General features: G+C 37.4%; 1 protein-coding gene and 1 pseudogene across 1 annotated transcript; both read right to left on the bottom strand.

Moving 5' to 3' along the window:
• Positions 1-3593: 3593 nt before the first annotated feature.
• LOC147406037 (ATP-dependent Clp protease adapter protein CLPS1, chloroplastic-like) lies at positions 3594-11651 on the bottom strand. The gene is made up of 3 exons (XM_086433955.1): positions 11517-11651; positions 6055-6205; positions 3594-4212 (listed from the first exon to the last, which is right to left on the bottom strand). Exons 1-3 carry the CDS (start codon positions 11584-11586, stop codon positions 3951-3953), a joined length of 483 nt encoding a protein of 160 aa, XP_086290081.1. The 5' UTR covers positions 11587-11651; the 3' UTR covers positions 3594-3950.
• Positions 11652-13680: 2029 nt separating this feature from the next.
• LOC147406036 (lignin-forming anionic peroxidase-like) lies at positions 13681-14457 on the bottom strand (annotated as a pseudogene).
• Positions 14458-15960: the final 1503 nt, after the last annotated feature.

The following is a 15960-nucleotide window of genomic DNA, read 5'->3' as shown; positions in this document are numbered from 1 at the left end:
AAATCCAATTTATTTTCACAAAAAAGTTGCCAAAATTTCTCAGAATTGAACCGAACTTGGTGACAATGCTTGAATGCAGTGGTCAAAAAGCTTTCAATCAAGGTAATAAGGAAAAATATGGGCCAAGGCCTTGATCTTGGAGAGCCCCAGTAAATAATGTCGTAGTTATAAGTCATAACTCAGAGATCTATAGCTCCTTAACTCAGAGATCTATATGATCTATAGCTGGATCATATATGCTTAATTACAAAATTTTATTTATTTAATAATATTAAAAAACATTAAGGGTATGTTTGATTGCACATGGAAAATAAGGTGGAAAATCAATTTCCATGGAAAATGATATTTTTCAAGTGTTGATTGCACACGGAAATGGAAATTCATTTTCCACTCTAATCAAAAAGTCCATCAAAACATAGATTTCACTTTCCCACTCATATGGGTGGGAAAATGAACTCCACCCATATTTTCCATCCTCAATTCTTTCTTACTCATATATTCTTCTTTCCTATCACCACCACCACCATTACACTAATCTCGTCGTCATCGTCATCATTATCACCGTCGTCGTCGTCATCGTCGTCACCGTTGCCATCGCCGTCGCCGTCGCCGTCTCTATCATCACTATCTCCGACCACCTTCTCTCTCTTCTTCTCTTCTTCTCCATCACTCACCTCTTCCGCCACCACCACCACCACGTTTTCCTCTTATCTTCCTCATCATCTTCTTCCTCACTTACTTCAGCCGCCGCCACCATCACCATCACGTTCTCCCTTCTTCTTCCTCACTTACCTCCACCGCCACCATTGCCGCCGCCGCCACTACCACATTCTCCGTCGCTGTCGCAACCGCCACATCCTCCCCCTTCCCTCTTCCTCCTCATCTTCTCTTCTTCTTTCTTCTCATATTTTTTTTCATGATTTTATCTAAGTAAAATCAAACAATGGAATTTGATTTTCCAACCCTACCTATTTTCCACCATTATTTTTCCATGGATTTCAAATTCCATGGAAAGTCACTTTCCATGCAATCAAACATACCCTAAGAGAGATCTCTGAGGAATTGTATTAAATATAGAAATGGGCTGGACGAGATGTCCTACTAAGACTAGGACGACCACCCAAATTGACCCAATCCCATCTCCTTATTAAATCTTCATAGAAGACCCTTCGAAATTCCTTGTAGATTTTATTTTACCTGAAAAAAAAAAAAACAAAACCATAATAGAAATAATAATGTCTTTAACATTCTACTCTTTGTATTCTAACACTCAATTATTTCTCTCATTCCAAATTATGAATGAGTTAAGACTATGTTTGGTAACACTTTTGAAGTCTCAAGTTAGGAAATCAGAAATCAGACTTCAGAAATTTAATCTAAATTCCCTCATCACTAGTTCCAAACTTCTGAATTTTTGTTCTCAAGTTTGAAATCTGAAACCTAAAACAAAACAAACAAAAATAAAACTTTTCAAGTTTGGATTTTACAGGTGGACCACCTCCATTCAGACTTCAAAAGTGTTACCAAACACATACTAAGACTCCAACATTTCCTCTTTGATGCCAAGAACACAAAATCAAAGGGACCCCAAGACTCAAACAGATAGGGTAAGCAACCTAAGATAGCGAACAAAAGATCTAAGAAATGGGACAAGATCTCCCTCTACCATGAGCAATATAAAAGGACATACTTAGCTGACTCCCCATCTCTTCCACACAATCAATAGAAACTGGCTCCACAAAATCCCCAATGCATCAGGTGATCCATAATCAAAATCTTCTCCAAAGAAGCAATCCAAATGAAAACAAAAAAAATTGTTAAGAAATCTTGGAAAGCACCTTCATGCTTCAAATTCAGGAGTAGAGCCAAGATTTTCATGTGTGTGGGTGGGGGTTAAGTTTTGGGCAGAAAATTCAAGTTTTTTTTTTTTGTTAGAATTTGAAGAAAAGCACATTTAGGTCATTTCTCATTTATCTATGAGAGAAGATCCAAGTCAAGGGACAATGTCCTCGGCTTAAAAGCATAGGTATCTCATTTTCAAACAATGTTAAAGGGTGGCATGTTGTTAGTTTGAAAACCAAAAGGGGAGCCTAAATCACCCAAAAGTTTTAAAAATGTGGGTGACAAGGTTAAAGGGGTGTCTCAAATATTCACCAAACACTAGTGTGGTGTATAAACCAATAGAAAACGAGGGGGTGGGGAATTTGAATGGGGAGGTGAGCAACACTGCCAAAGTGGGCATGTCATTAGCTTGTAAACATTGAGAATCTAAGATAATCACCAAATTATGAGGGTCTCCAAAGCAAAAATAAAAATGAGGGGGGAGGGGGGGCTCCTTCTTGGCTTTGCCACTGCTCAAATTGCTACCTCCAGGAAGCGGGAGGAATCATTGCTAGCTAAAACACGATAGAAAGACTTAAACTTTCCGCTCCATTGACGCCTAGGTACTCTTTTGGAGCATTGATTTAGATCTTAACATTTGGTATCGGAGCCAACTCCCGTCCAAGGTTCAAGTCATGGGGAGGCGATTATGGAAGGAAAAAAAAAAGGGCTCCTTTGTAGTATGGGATATGAACTCTTCTATAGTATGGGATATGGAAGGGTTCCTAAGGGGCTCGCCATAGTATGGGATATAGAAGGGTCTGCCATAGTATGGGATATAGAAGGGTCTGCCATAGTAGGCTACTGTGATTAGTCATGGAGGGGCAATTTATGGAAAAAGTGAAACGGGTACTTGGTACTTAGTACTTTGAAAGAAGGCCAAAGGGCTGGGGGGGCTTGCCATAAAGTGGGCCAATGAGGGCGTTGGCCTTGAAGCATGGGAGTATGTTATGATTCTTAGGTTAAGACTTAAACTTTTCGCTCCATTGACGCTAGGTATTTTTGGAGCATTGGTTTGGGTCTTGACAGAACACTTCATTTTGCTCCTCCGATAACCTCAGATTTTCTATCTCCCTAACAATCTGGCAACACCATTCACTTCCTATCTCCCTAACAATCTGGCAACACCATTCACTTCCTATCTCCCTAACAATCTGGCAAAACACCATTCACTTCCTATCCCATGACATATCTCCATTCACTTCCCATGTCATATTTTCTTGCTCAAGAGCCTGTATAAGGACGGAAACTACATCACCAGGGTATGCCCGCAATGCAAATCTGGAGCTGATGAACCCAGAAGTAGCAACAGATGATATGAGAGCGGCATGGATTTAGTAAAGTATAGCTACTGCCTGGTCTTCTAATCTATCAAATTAATTCTAAAAAATTAGAAGGATAGGCACAATGATATAATTTAGAATATTTTCTTTTATGTTCATCTTCTTCTTCATCTCATCTTGCTTCCCCTAGAAATTTGTTTCTGTTTAAAGAATTTATTAAAAAGGAACTGAAGCACCGAAGATAGCCTTGACCCACCTATGGCCTCTCCTACTGGGTCAGGACATTGTGTCAGATCTTTTAAATTTGGCATTTCTAGTACTAATGTTTAACCCCAGGACCCATATCAGATGTCAACTTCATGTAATTCAGCATTTCAATTGTGTACAGAACTCAGCATGAAAATCTAAACGTTTTAAAACAGAACAATATCAGAGAAAGATTAAACAATAATATATCAGTCTCCATAACGAGGAAAAACTAAAGTGACTTCATTTAAACAAGTCCGATCATTGTTTTATTTTCCATCTCTCTTGTCTTAATTTTATGAACAAAGTGATCAAGATTCATACAAATAGGGACATTTACAAGTTATGTACACAGAATTTCAAATATGGAGAGGATGGGGTGATCGTACCTAAACTTTTCGTATTTTCCTTGAGGATTTTCTTCAACACCCACCGAATACTACTAGGAAATTTTCAAGTTATCATATATCAAATTTCTAATATTTGAGACAATGGGGCAGACAGTACCAGAGATTTTCATGTTCACTAAAATGATTGTCTTCAACTCCCACCGCTTGCAGGTTCTATTGAACTTAGAAGACCGCTCCCTCGTAGGTGCATACAATGTTCTTCTGCCTTTACTTGAGCACAAATAATAACCACTGCTAGGCCATTGAAGTGTGCCTCTTGCATGATGTTAACAGCATTGTCAAAGTTCATCCCTGGGATGACCTTCATTAGAACATGAACTACATAAATACCCTTATTGTGGTCGTCATTATGCAATAGCACACGATAGGGCGGGTCCGTTTTCCTTGATTTCCTGCAAAAACCAGAAAATATAAGCAGTAATAACCATTTGTCTTCTCTTTGACATCTCTCAAAAGAAAGGGCAGCCAGTGTCATCCTTCTTTCACAAGATGGAAATGATGTTGAATGGGACTTTGGGTTTAGGAGGTCTTTTAATGATTGGGAGGTCAATAGTGCAGCTTTCTTGATCAGATGTGTGGGGTCTTTTTCAGTTCAAGTGGACAGCAAAGATCCTAGCGTGTGGGATGCTCAGCACAGTGGATACTTTTCATTAAGATCATTCTAAAAGTTTATTCATCTGGTGGAGTCAGAGTCATTCCCAATGGCCATAGTGTGGAATGTCAAGGTTCCTTCAAAATGTTTCTTTATTTGTGTGGGCAGCTTCTTTGGGCAAACTTCTAACATCGGATCAGCTCATCAAGAGATGTTTCATTGTCCCTAGCTTATGTTGTCTTTGCAAGAGAGATTCTGAGTCGGTGGATCACATCCTCATCCATTGGTTGTTATACAAGACATATGGTGACACTTTCTATCACTTTCCGGTGTGGTGGGATGCTTCCCTTGTTCTATATCAAGGATCTTCTTACACCGTGGATGTAGTGGGGCGGGCTTTGCAATGCAAAAAGAGTTTTATGGAGTTTTGTTCCTCTTGTAATCTGTTAGGGTGTTTGGAAAGAGATGGGGATGGTACGATTTTTGACAATAAAGAGAATTCTTTGTTTGATATTATTATTTCTGTCTGGGCCTTGTTGTTTCTTTGGTGTAAAGTTTTCAAGGAGTTTACAGGAGTGTTTTTTACAATTTTGTAGGGAGGTGGGGTGGGGTTTGGCTTGTCTTAGTTGTTTGCTTTGGTTGTTTGTTTTTGTACTGTCTTGTTGGGTTGATTTCCTCAACGCCCTTCATTTTCTTAATGCATATTTTTATCTATCAAGAAATTCTTGACGGGGATACTATAGATCGTGAGGCGATCAATTCAGTCTGAAATGTAGAGGTGAACAAGACCTCATCGTTGGGGTGCAGTACCTGAACCTATTAAGCTAAAGGCTTGACTCTCAAGTCCAGACGTGAAATTATTGACAATAGAGGGAAACTTTCTTGACACGCCAAGAAACTCTAAGGGTCCGCATATTTTTAGCGGCACGTCTAAAAATCAAAAATTGTTGTGGGCACTCTATTTCTAAGGGCACCCCTCTCATGCTCCAACGATTCAGACGACTTGGGCGAGAAGAAGAAAAAAAATATAGAGAGGGAGAGAGAGAAAGATCAGAGAAGGAGAAGAAGAAAAACAGAGAGAGGGAGAAAGAGATCGGAGGAGGAGGAGGAAAAAAACAGAGAGAGGGAGAGATAAGAAGAAGAAGAACAATAAGAAGAAGAAGAAGAAGAAGAAGAGAGAAGAAGAAGGAGAGAGAAATGAAGAAGAGAAATCGGATTATGGCCGGCGCAGCGGTGTGTTGGCTAACATCTCCATCATTGAATCCACCACATCATTAGTGTCTACTACATCTATTTTTCCAATTTGATTTCGGATGCAAGTGGTATTTGAAAATGATATTGTTCTCCTCTCTATAAGTATGGGATTGAAGATTCCAATTAGAAGGAACACGGAAACTTAAGGTTTTAAAAGAATGAGAGGAAGACTAATAGAACATGGATTGACGTAGTGAGGAAGGATATGAACACTCTTGCAATAACAAAAGACGTCACTTTAAACATAATTGAATGTAAGAACAAGAACCATTCAGGTGACCCAAAATTGTTGGGATAAGGTTTTGACAATGATGATGATGAAATATCAGTTTACTATTTCTAACACGAGAGAGAAAAGATAATCAAACTAAATTTTTTGGGTCTATACCTCAAGTCAAACTCAGATTCACGCCCAGGGGTGGTTTTTTCTATAGTTGGCCTCTCCAACAACCCACCCCCTTTGCCTGAACCAGCTGCTGATATTGTCATAAGAATGCTTCGATTAGTGTATAGTCTGTTGTGAAGAGAATGTGTATCCCCTGTACATTACTAGCAATCATGAGAATCACTCTAGCAAAAATATTTAAAGTAATTTAGGAATCATTAATCGAGCTGACATGGAAAGATGTTCACGAATATATCTGACACTAAATATGGAAGATTTTTTCTTTCAATAAGCAAGCAGGATAGTGGTTAGTAATTAGTAGGTGATGGCAAGTTTGAACCAGGTCATGATATCAGTCAGGACTTTATGCAACTTAGCAAGTTGGCACCTTCAATTCGGAACTTACATAACTAGTACATTTGTACTTAACTCACAATATTTAAAATAAAATAAAAAAACATCTATCTGTGGAGAAATCGATTGGATCAATGGAATTAAGTATTTGCACATACCAAGTCCTAAATAACATACAAGAAAATTGAATCGGTATGTAGTTTTATTAGAAAGTCAACAAAGATCCAAAAATCGATCAAGAAGGAGAGGAGTCCCCACACCATCGATCATCGCATAAACACAGCCAAAACACAATTACCTACTCAAAGCCCATTCTTTTTCCTAAAATTAGGTAAAAATATTTGGATGACTCCCGAAGTCCACAACCATAGGAAGCTCTAATCTCTCCTCCCTCCCATCCTAGATTTCTATTCCCATATTTTGTTTGGAGTACCTTCCTTCAAAGATTGTTTAGATCAATTTCAAACAACAAATTGTTCATAGATTTTTGAATTTTGAAGCCCTAGTCCACTATTTTCTTAGGAGAACAAATCATTTTCCAATATACCAAATTACACTTGAATACATCCTTATTGTTCACAAAAAATGTATGATTAGTTTATCAATTTTCCTTTTATGGACTTAGGTATGGAAAAAAAAAAATAGCAGACTAGGATGCTTGAGAGTGATATTGATCATGAAAGACTTTCCAACTTTCGAGAGGAATGTAGATATCGAGGACCATAGTCTTCTGTCAATTCATTATAGATATCTCTACCCAACTTTTCTCATGTATAGCCAAAACTAAAGGCATTTTACTTTGTAAGTTTAAAATAGTTAAAATAAACAAAACCCAATAAATGGCTTTATACAATTTTCCCCACTTCTTCAATAAAATGTACAATGATTTTAATCCAATTCAATAATTTGAAAAACATGTAGGCATTTTTATATTTTAACATGCAACCATTTTATTCAAGGTGCAACAAAGCTTGAATACAACCCAATTAGAAGGAATGTGCCAGATGAAGGTTCAAAAGAGGAAGATCCAAAAAATGTGGACTGAGACAGCAAAAGCAGATAACAACATACTTACAATTATATAAGAATGGCTATAAATGAAATGAAGGAATAGGTTCCTTTCAACCAACCCAACATTTTTGGGACAATGCTTCGATGATGATATGGATGATTTTTATTTGAACACATTATACTCAATAAATCATAGAAAACAATGAACATTCCAAAATAGAATTAAACTCATCTTAAGGAAATCTAACTTAATCTAATCCTTCTATTCTAATCTTCCTGAGAATAGATGATGTGGCATATCACATTACACCTTATTACAATGCACCATATCCAATGCTCTAACATACCTAAGCAACATAGTGGCCAAGGTAGAGAGTAGAACTAAACTTTGAGTCATTTTTATGGTTGAGCAAATCTCCCTAAGTTGATCGCTTGATCAAGGTTTATAAAGAATCCTTACTTACAAGTTATAAGTGATTCAAGTTGTGTCTATTTTCAAGTAAGTTTGACAATGCTGAAATTCCAGATTATGTACTTGTAGTTGTTGTGCTTGGTTGTAATTGAATTTTCTAGCCCTTTTTATGATAGTAAAATCACCGCATCTTCGATTATGTTTGTTAAAGCCTACTCTACATCAGAGTTCTAATATGATAGATAACATCAACTAGAAAAAGGATAAGGTCATTTAGCATCTAATATCTTTGGGGAATGAAGACGCCAGCTTGTTAAGTTTGCTAAAGTTTGCGAGTGTTGATACCATGACTTGGGTTCAAACCTGCCTTCACCAACTAATTACTATCCACTAACTATAATGATATGCAAGATCATTGCAAATCCTGAGGAAAAGTCAACTAAGATTGACCGGGTTGAAAAATCTAACTTCACCATTAGTTCGGAATGGTTGAAATATCCAGTTTAGATTATAAATTTGACCCAATCCAAGTTCGGTGCAATAACTGATAAACCTCGAGATATGTGCAATTGCCCATATAAATAACAAAATATTTTCAAATAAGATTTGGGGAATTCTGAGGTCAAGTATATGTGCATCTCAAATTATTAACAATCAACGAATTACATGTTGAATTCTGAGGACGAACGAAAGAAAACGAGTCTTCATAAGTCAAAATGGACTGAGTCAACTCGGATCAGACTTGGTTGACCTAGTCAAAATGTTTTCTCAAAAACTCCAAGCTGAGTCACATTAGTTGGCCATCAAAACCACCAATTGTCAAATGGTGTGTGGAGCAAGCAAACCAAAATACATTTGCTATAACAAAAATAAATAGAGCTAGAATACAACAAAACTTAACCCAAAGCTAAGTTAAAAATCAAATAAAACGCTTCATTCTTCACCAATTATTTACAGAAAAAAAATCTGAGAAAAAGTTTTCTTCCATTAATATTCAAACCTTCAACTAAGGTTTAGGCAATCAAAACTCAAAGATTTGAAGACACATCAAGAAGAAAATCTCACCTACTTTCTAAGATCTTCATGGAGGTGCTCTCAAATTCAAATTCTAAGGAGTTTCAAGAGTTAAAGAAGGCTTGAGCCTTGGAACTTTAAGTAGATGTGTTCAGGTAAGGAAAATTACGTACTTCAACACTTTTAGTTACTCGAAAACCATGTCACAACCCTAGGTATATTTCACATTTCAATCTTTAAAAAGACATTAGAAGATAATAGAACGAATGAAGATTTCGTCATCAAATTTTTGAAGGAGAACAAAGAAAATTTGGGATTAAAGTAGAGGAAATTGAGAAGTTTAAGAAGGAGATTTAATAATAGAATAACTGAACCAAGTTTGATTGGGACTGAAATAGAGACATCAGTTCAGATTTTCAAAGCCTAAAAGCTTAGTAAAAGACATATTTGATTCTATCAAAGGACTGTAAGAGAGTTCAACAATTCAGGTAGGGATTTGTCTAAATTCCAACTATTCCTTAATTAATGGAGACTTCAGCTCTAATACTTAGTTCATTTCAGGATCTCTTTAGAATTTCACATCTTAGCAAAAGCCCTAGAAAGTAAAGCTTCAAGAAGAGTTCAGTTCCATCCTAATTTTTGGAAAAAGGAAGGCTATTGGAATTCTTTGAAAGTATTCAACTAGCAGATAGGTGGCTCATAACCCTTGTAAATAGTTGAAGAATTTTCAATTTTATAACCAATAAGGGTTGGTGCCAGTCATTAAAGTACTTGATGAAGGTGGGACCCAACATGACTATTTGTTGTCAAGGTTCATGAGGAAAAATGAATCTTACTCGAATTCCTTCCTCCAACATATATCACTCAATTTCATCCTAGCTGGACGTGACACGTCATCAGTGGCAATGAGCTGGTTTTGCTGGTTGATGGTCCAGTACCCAAAAGTAGAAGAAAATCTTAATTAAGACTTGCAACGGTCTGATTGAGACACATTGTGAAGATACATCGAAGTGGATCGGAGCCATTGATGTTCGATGAAGGAGAGTATCTGATCTATCTGAAAGTCGCATTATCAGAGACTCTAAGACTCTATCCACCTTTCTGCTGACTTGTTAACTTGAGCTTACATGTCTTGATCATGCTAGATAGATACTCATCCACGTGTTTGATGCTCTAGGTAAAGCTGACTTCCATGTCGAGCTAAAGCAATTTCTTTCAACCCTGATAGTTTATGGGGTTTAGTTATACTTTTGCATTTATATTAGATGCTATAATTGAAAAACAATTGTTTGATTATTATATGTATCACTTAGAGCAACTCCAAGAGAGAAACCCATATCCATACCTATTTATGGGTCATCAAGTGCTCATTGTTTACAATCATTTACCCCAAAAGACCGATTTGATGAGGAAGGCATGACTATGAATATAAGAGGTCACGGATCAAATTGAGACACGATACATGAGCACGTGACACCCGGAAGGGGAGGCGGAAAACACAACACCCAACACTCTCCCTCACTCATAAGGGTGAAAAAATCCCTCGAGGAGACTTGAACCCGTGACTTATATGAACCTAACACTCTGATACCATGTTGACAACCACTTACCCCAAAAGACCGATCTGATGGGAAAGGCATAACTATGAATTTAAGAGGGTCACGATATGTGAGCACATGATACTTGAGAGCGGAGGCGGACAACGCAACACTCAACACTCCCTCTCACCCACAAGGGTGAAAAATTCCCTTAAGGAGACTCGAACCCATGACCTATATGGACATAGCGCTCTAATACCTTGTTGACAATCATTTACCCCAAAGGACCCATCTAATGGGGAAGGTGCAACTATGAATATAAGAGGATCACGGGTCAAAATACGTGAGCATGTGACACCTGGGAGCGGAGGCGGATAACACAACACTCAACACTCATGGGTAATGAATTTGGATTCATAGGGTATGCACTCCAATCATGCTACCCATAAATATTATAATATTTTTTTATTCTACTCAGATTTAAATAAGTTTGAAATTGACTTATTTTCAGCTAACTGCCTTAAGTTTTTTTCCTGCAAAAAAGATAGGTTACTAAATGGAGCGACCTATTTTGGGTCTTGAAAATTCCATGACCTAAAAAAATGTTCTTGGATAGGTAGTGCGTTGGAGACCCTTATTATGAACTCCACTACCCAAAATGGCAGTTGAAAGAGGATGGGGTAGTGGGATAGGTCATGCGTTGGAGTTGCTCTTATGATATGTGCATTGAATGTAGCTCGTGCCTTGAGATCCAACACGAAATCATGGGGATTAGTGTTGGATTTTGGGGACACGACACTGACCAACTTCTTTATCGGGAATAAAATAGAGGAGGTTTGGATAGGAATTTTAAAGGAGATCGGAAATTGTCTGAGAATATAGAAAAAACGAGAAAAATATTAAGGAAATTTACTAGTATCGTGTTTGGTATCCTCGAATTAACCCATACCTCTTTGTTGGTTTTTTTTTTCTTTCAATTAGTACCCATTGATGAAACAGAGTTCTATCACGAGTCCATCCATACTGAAACTATAGTCTACAAAACCGAATTCTATTTATTAAAGAAAAGTTTAAAAGATTAAAATCGACAATTCGATGAGGTAAACGAAAGCGTAGCGAGAGAATAAGAAGAAAACCTGATCTCTGGTTGAAGACGTGATTGGGTAAAAGAGAGACTCTTCCACTTCCACTAATGACTTTCTCCATGGCCTCTCTGCGACTTCTGCACTAGCAGCTTTGAACTGGTTTGCTTTGAGCCTTAAACTAACAAGTTTTTACTAGGTTCAACGTCGTTGGATGCATTTTGTGTCCAACCACGAGTGAGACAGTTAAATAAATGTGAAAACTGGCAACTCGAACTCTCATCCACCAATCACATGTACCCACGTGTATTGAATGTATTCCTAATTTACGTAAGTACGCATTTTTTGGCCCTGCATGATATGCTACAAATTATTTGCAAATGCAAATAATTTGCTGAAATCAATATTATGGGTGTTTGTCTATTCAATGCAAATTATTTGCATTGCAAAAAATTTGCATGTATCACCTAAATTCGTAAGAAACTTTAGCAAATGATTTGCAGTATAAATAGTATCACAAATCATTTGCAAAATTATTCAACTCCAACCTATTAGCATAAAATTACTAAAATATTTCAAACAAAAAATAATAAAATTACCTGCAATCCTTGTTGCCCCAATATATATACAAAAATACCCCTCATCAAAGTTTGATTTAATTACTTATTAAAATTATAAAAATACGCTTTGTCAGAGACCTATATCATATGTTGATGGGTTAGAAACAAAACCAATTGCTATTTATACTATCTCAAACAGGGCCTTTATAAAAAGTATTGGAAAATAACCTAAATAGTAGTTTTATCATACAGTTGATGGGATAGAGATCTACTTGGTAGTTTATTTTATAGCTCGTAGGCTTCACCTAGTGTGCTTGGTAATTGCCACACCCCAACTATTATTTTTATTGTTTTTCCTTAAGTTTTAATCGTACACTTTGGAATTCAACAGAAGTATCAATGGGTCAATTCCTGGTCTTATATCTTATATTGAGCTACTCAGAAAATTATATGTGATATCACTACAACATTTTTGATCTACATCGACGGTTTATAACAGCGAATAATTTTATCCGACACTATATGTATATTTGTTGCAGCAGATAATTTTATCAGACGTTATAGGTAATTTTTTTTTTTTTTTACAACGGATAATTATATCCGACGCTATAGGGACCCATTCATATGCCTTTCAGGAAAAAAATTTCTCAAATGTACATATAGCAGCGGAAAAATATATCCGTCACTAAAAATCAATTCTTTTAATATAAAGAACTCGGTTTACTGAGTTTTCTCGCTATCAATTTTTTTAAACTTAATATAGCAGCGGATTAGATTTTTCGCAGTTGTAGAGCACGGTTCGCTTTTTTTTTTTATTTTTATAGAAATTAAATGCCCGCACAATCCAAAACTGAAAAAAAAAAAAAAAAAAAAAAAAAAAAAAAAAAAAAAAACAACTTCTAAAGTTAACATAGCAGCGGATTAAAGTTTCTACAGCTATAAAGCACAGTTCGCATTTTTTTGTAGTGCACAATCAAAAACTCCCTCACTTTTTTTCTTTAGCGGGAATTTTAGAGAAACTTCAAAACTCCCTCACTTTCTCTCTTTCATTTTCTCTTCTCTCTTTCTCATTCTCTCTATCTCTTTGAAAGCTCTAAACGTTGGAGCATCTCCGTGCGACTTCACCTATACCACGCACTTTTACTGGTGAGTCTCTCTCTCTCTTTGTCTATTTTTCTCTCTATAAATATATATCCCCATGTGTGGTCGAGTCACCACATCCTCTCCTCATTAATGGCAGATTTGGTGAGGAATGATAGCTGATTTTGTTTGATTATTTGTGTTTTAGTTAATTTTGTTTGAATGGCTTGAATCTTTGGGTTTTAGTTGATTTTGTTTAGATTGCAAGTTTGTAATAGTAGATATTCTTACAAGTTCAAGAAATTGATTTGTTTAGGGTTTGGATTTGAAGTTAAAGCCCCCTTTTCCTTATATTTTTATTGACTATTATTATCAATTAGATTTGATTTTGTGAATTTGTAGTTCAGATTTTGTGAATTAGTTTATCCTATCTTAATTTTCTTTTGTCAATATTTATAGAAATGAGCTACTAAATTTGATGACTTTATGTAGTTTTGATTCCATTACCAAAGGAGTAATTAACTTATTTTATACATTTTTATCTATTTTGAACTAAAGAGGTTGCTTTTCCGTAGTTTTCATGTAAAAAGCTCAGCTTACAAGATCGTGTTCTAACCTAAGAGTGTTACCATATCTCTTTCATTGAGACCCTTACGTCTGAACGTGTCGAGGAGTTGAGCGAGGCTATTTGTAGAAAATGGAAGATCTGTTTTTGCTTGGGTTTTACTTGCAGAAGTTGAATTTCTTCTTCCAAGCTTGACTATCTATGTTGGTCCACCCACAGCGACAGAAGCATCTCTTGCTGCAACAGCAAGTATATCGGCGCAAGATACCAATCCTGGACAAACATTCTCCACTCTAGATTTCACATCATCAATGACTTCGAAACTTCTCACAGATCTGTTATTCTGAAGGACACCCTTCTCACCAGTGAAAGAAAGAGAATCATCAAGAAAGAGCGACGCATCACAACCCTACAAGACAAGGATACCCAAGATTTAGAACATAATCTTCCTCAAAACAATCATTTTGGTTTTGAAGAAACAAAATTACTACTAATAGTACCTGAACAATATAGTCATGGAAATGAAGGCGAATGAGAGATGTTGCACGTGAGATTGCAGTCCTAACCACAGCTCGGATGGTAGTGAGTGCATTTGGGCAACTAGTACCGTAAAAGGTAGAGGATACTTGTGCTTCACAGAGAGGATCCGCTTCCGTGTCAGCTTCCGTTTCAACGCTTGAAAATATAGAAGGAATGATGCATTCTGGAGAGTTTTGAGTAGTTAGCTTGGTAGCGAGGAAATGGAAGGAAGGAGATGCACAGGTTACTCTTTGGTGGGGAGGGCATCCATTGTCCAAGTCGATCAAAAGGTATTTGAGTTACAGAGATGCTGGGTGAAGAACAACCAAGCAATCAGGATTGTGGAGAGAAGAGATAAGGGAGGGTCAGAGCTGGTGTTATTCGAAAAAGAAAGACTATGGTTGGTACAGACTTTGGAGGAGGCTAAGAGTTGGACAACAGAGAGATTGTTTTAGAAGAAATCGACGGTTTTGGGTCACTGTAAGATGGCACGCGGACATGTGAATGAATATGGTCGATTCCTTAAAATCTCAGAATTTTCAGGGCAAGGATGGTATCCTTCTCTTTTGCTTCTTGAAGGAGAAGAAGGTTTAGGATGGGAAAACCTTGGAGAGGCCTTAAGTAGAGGTGGAGCAGTTGATGCTCGCCAGTGGAAGGGTAAGGTTGATGGCAAATCCTCACATGGTAAGAGAACAATTTTTTTTCAGAAAGAACCAACTCTTAACAAAGAGAGCGACAAAATAGAAAAGTTCGGCGTATGGAGGTGGGCAATTATCTGTGATATAGGGGAAAACTCGATTTGCTGGGAGAAGGTGGAAAGGATGGTTAACTCCATAGCTCCTAATTCTCAAAACATTATTCTAAGACCGTGCGGGAGTAGTAGGAGAGTATTTGTGTGCCATAAGAGGAGAGATTTCGACGTTTTCAAAAACTTAAAACATATTTTGGTACAGGAAGTTGGAGTTAGCTTGAGACCATGGTATGCTAACTGTAATAGCATTGTAGAGAGTTGGACACAGCCTGGTACATGGGTAGATATTGTCGGGCTTCCGTTCCACAGATGGGATTTGAAGTCCTTTACTCTCATCGGAGATATGCTAGGTGGATTTTTGGAGATCAAGGAGAGCACTTGTTCCTTGATGGATCTTACAACGGCTAGCATCAAGGTAAGGAGGAAGGCCATAGATATCCCCAGATTTATCAAAATTCCAGCAAGGAGTGGAGCGTTGACTATGGGTATCAAATTGTCTGAGGATAGGGAGAATGGAATGGAGAAGACGATGTCTGGCATTAACAAGGATGGTGTGAGCTTCGCAGGGCCAAAGGTGTCAGCAGATTTTAATGCACCATCAACCAATATCAATGTAGCAAAGTGCAACTTAAATGGATCCAATACAGCTTTGTCAGGTTTTAGGAAAGAGAAGTCGACTGCATTTGAGTGTGTGACAAGCAAGAGCACTATTTCGGATGGTCTCTGCGTTGAGTTGGTAGCGACAACAGGGGTCACAATCATAGAAGTAGCAATGTGTCAATTGGGTTATCAGTGCTTAGAAGTAGAACGAGCTGATGTGATTAATGATCAGGCCTTGTGCGTCATGGACCGAACAACTAGGCCTATCAGCCCATTGTTTCTTGGACTTAATATACAGGCTGAGAGTGAAGAGGGGCAAAATTCTGGTCTAGGCGGCAATTCAGATCCAGTTAGTATGGAAAGTGAGTAGGCCGTATGTGTGATGGACCGTTCAAATGGGCCTGGCAACCCATCTACTCATGG

This window comes from Akebia trifoliata, chromosome 3 (assembly GCF_017979445.1).
Source record: "Akebia trifoliata isolate Shusen 1 chromosome 3, ASM1797944v1, whole genome shotgun sequence".
Lineage (NCBI taxonomy): Eukaryota > Viridiplantae > Streptophyta > Magnoliopsida > Ranunculales > Lardizabalaceae > Akebia > Akebia trifoliata.
This window is presented reverse-complemented; position numbering and strand designations above follow the sequence as displayed.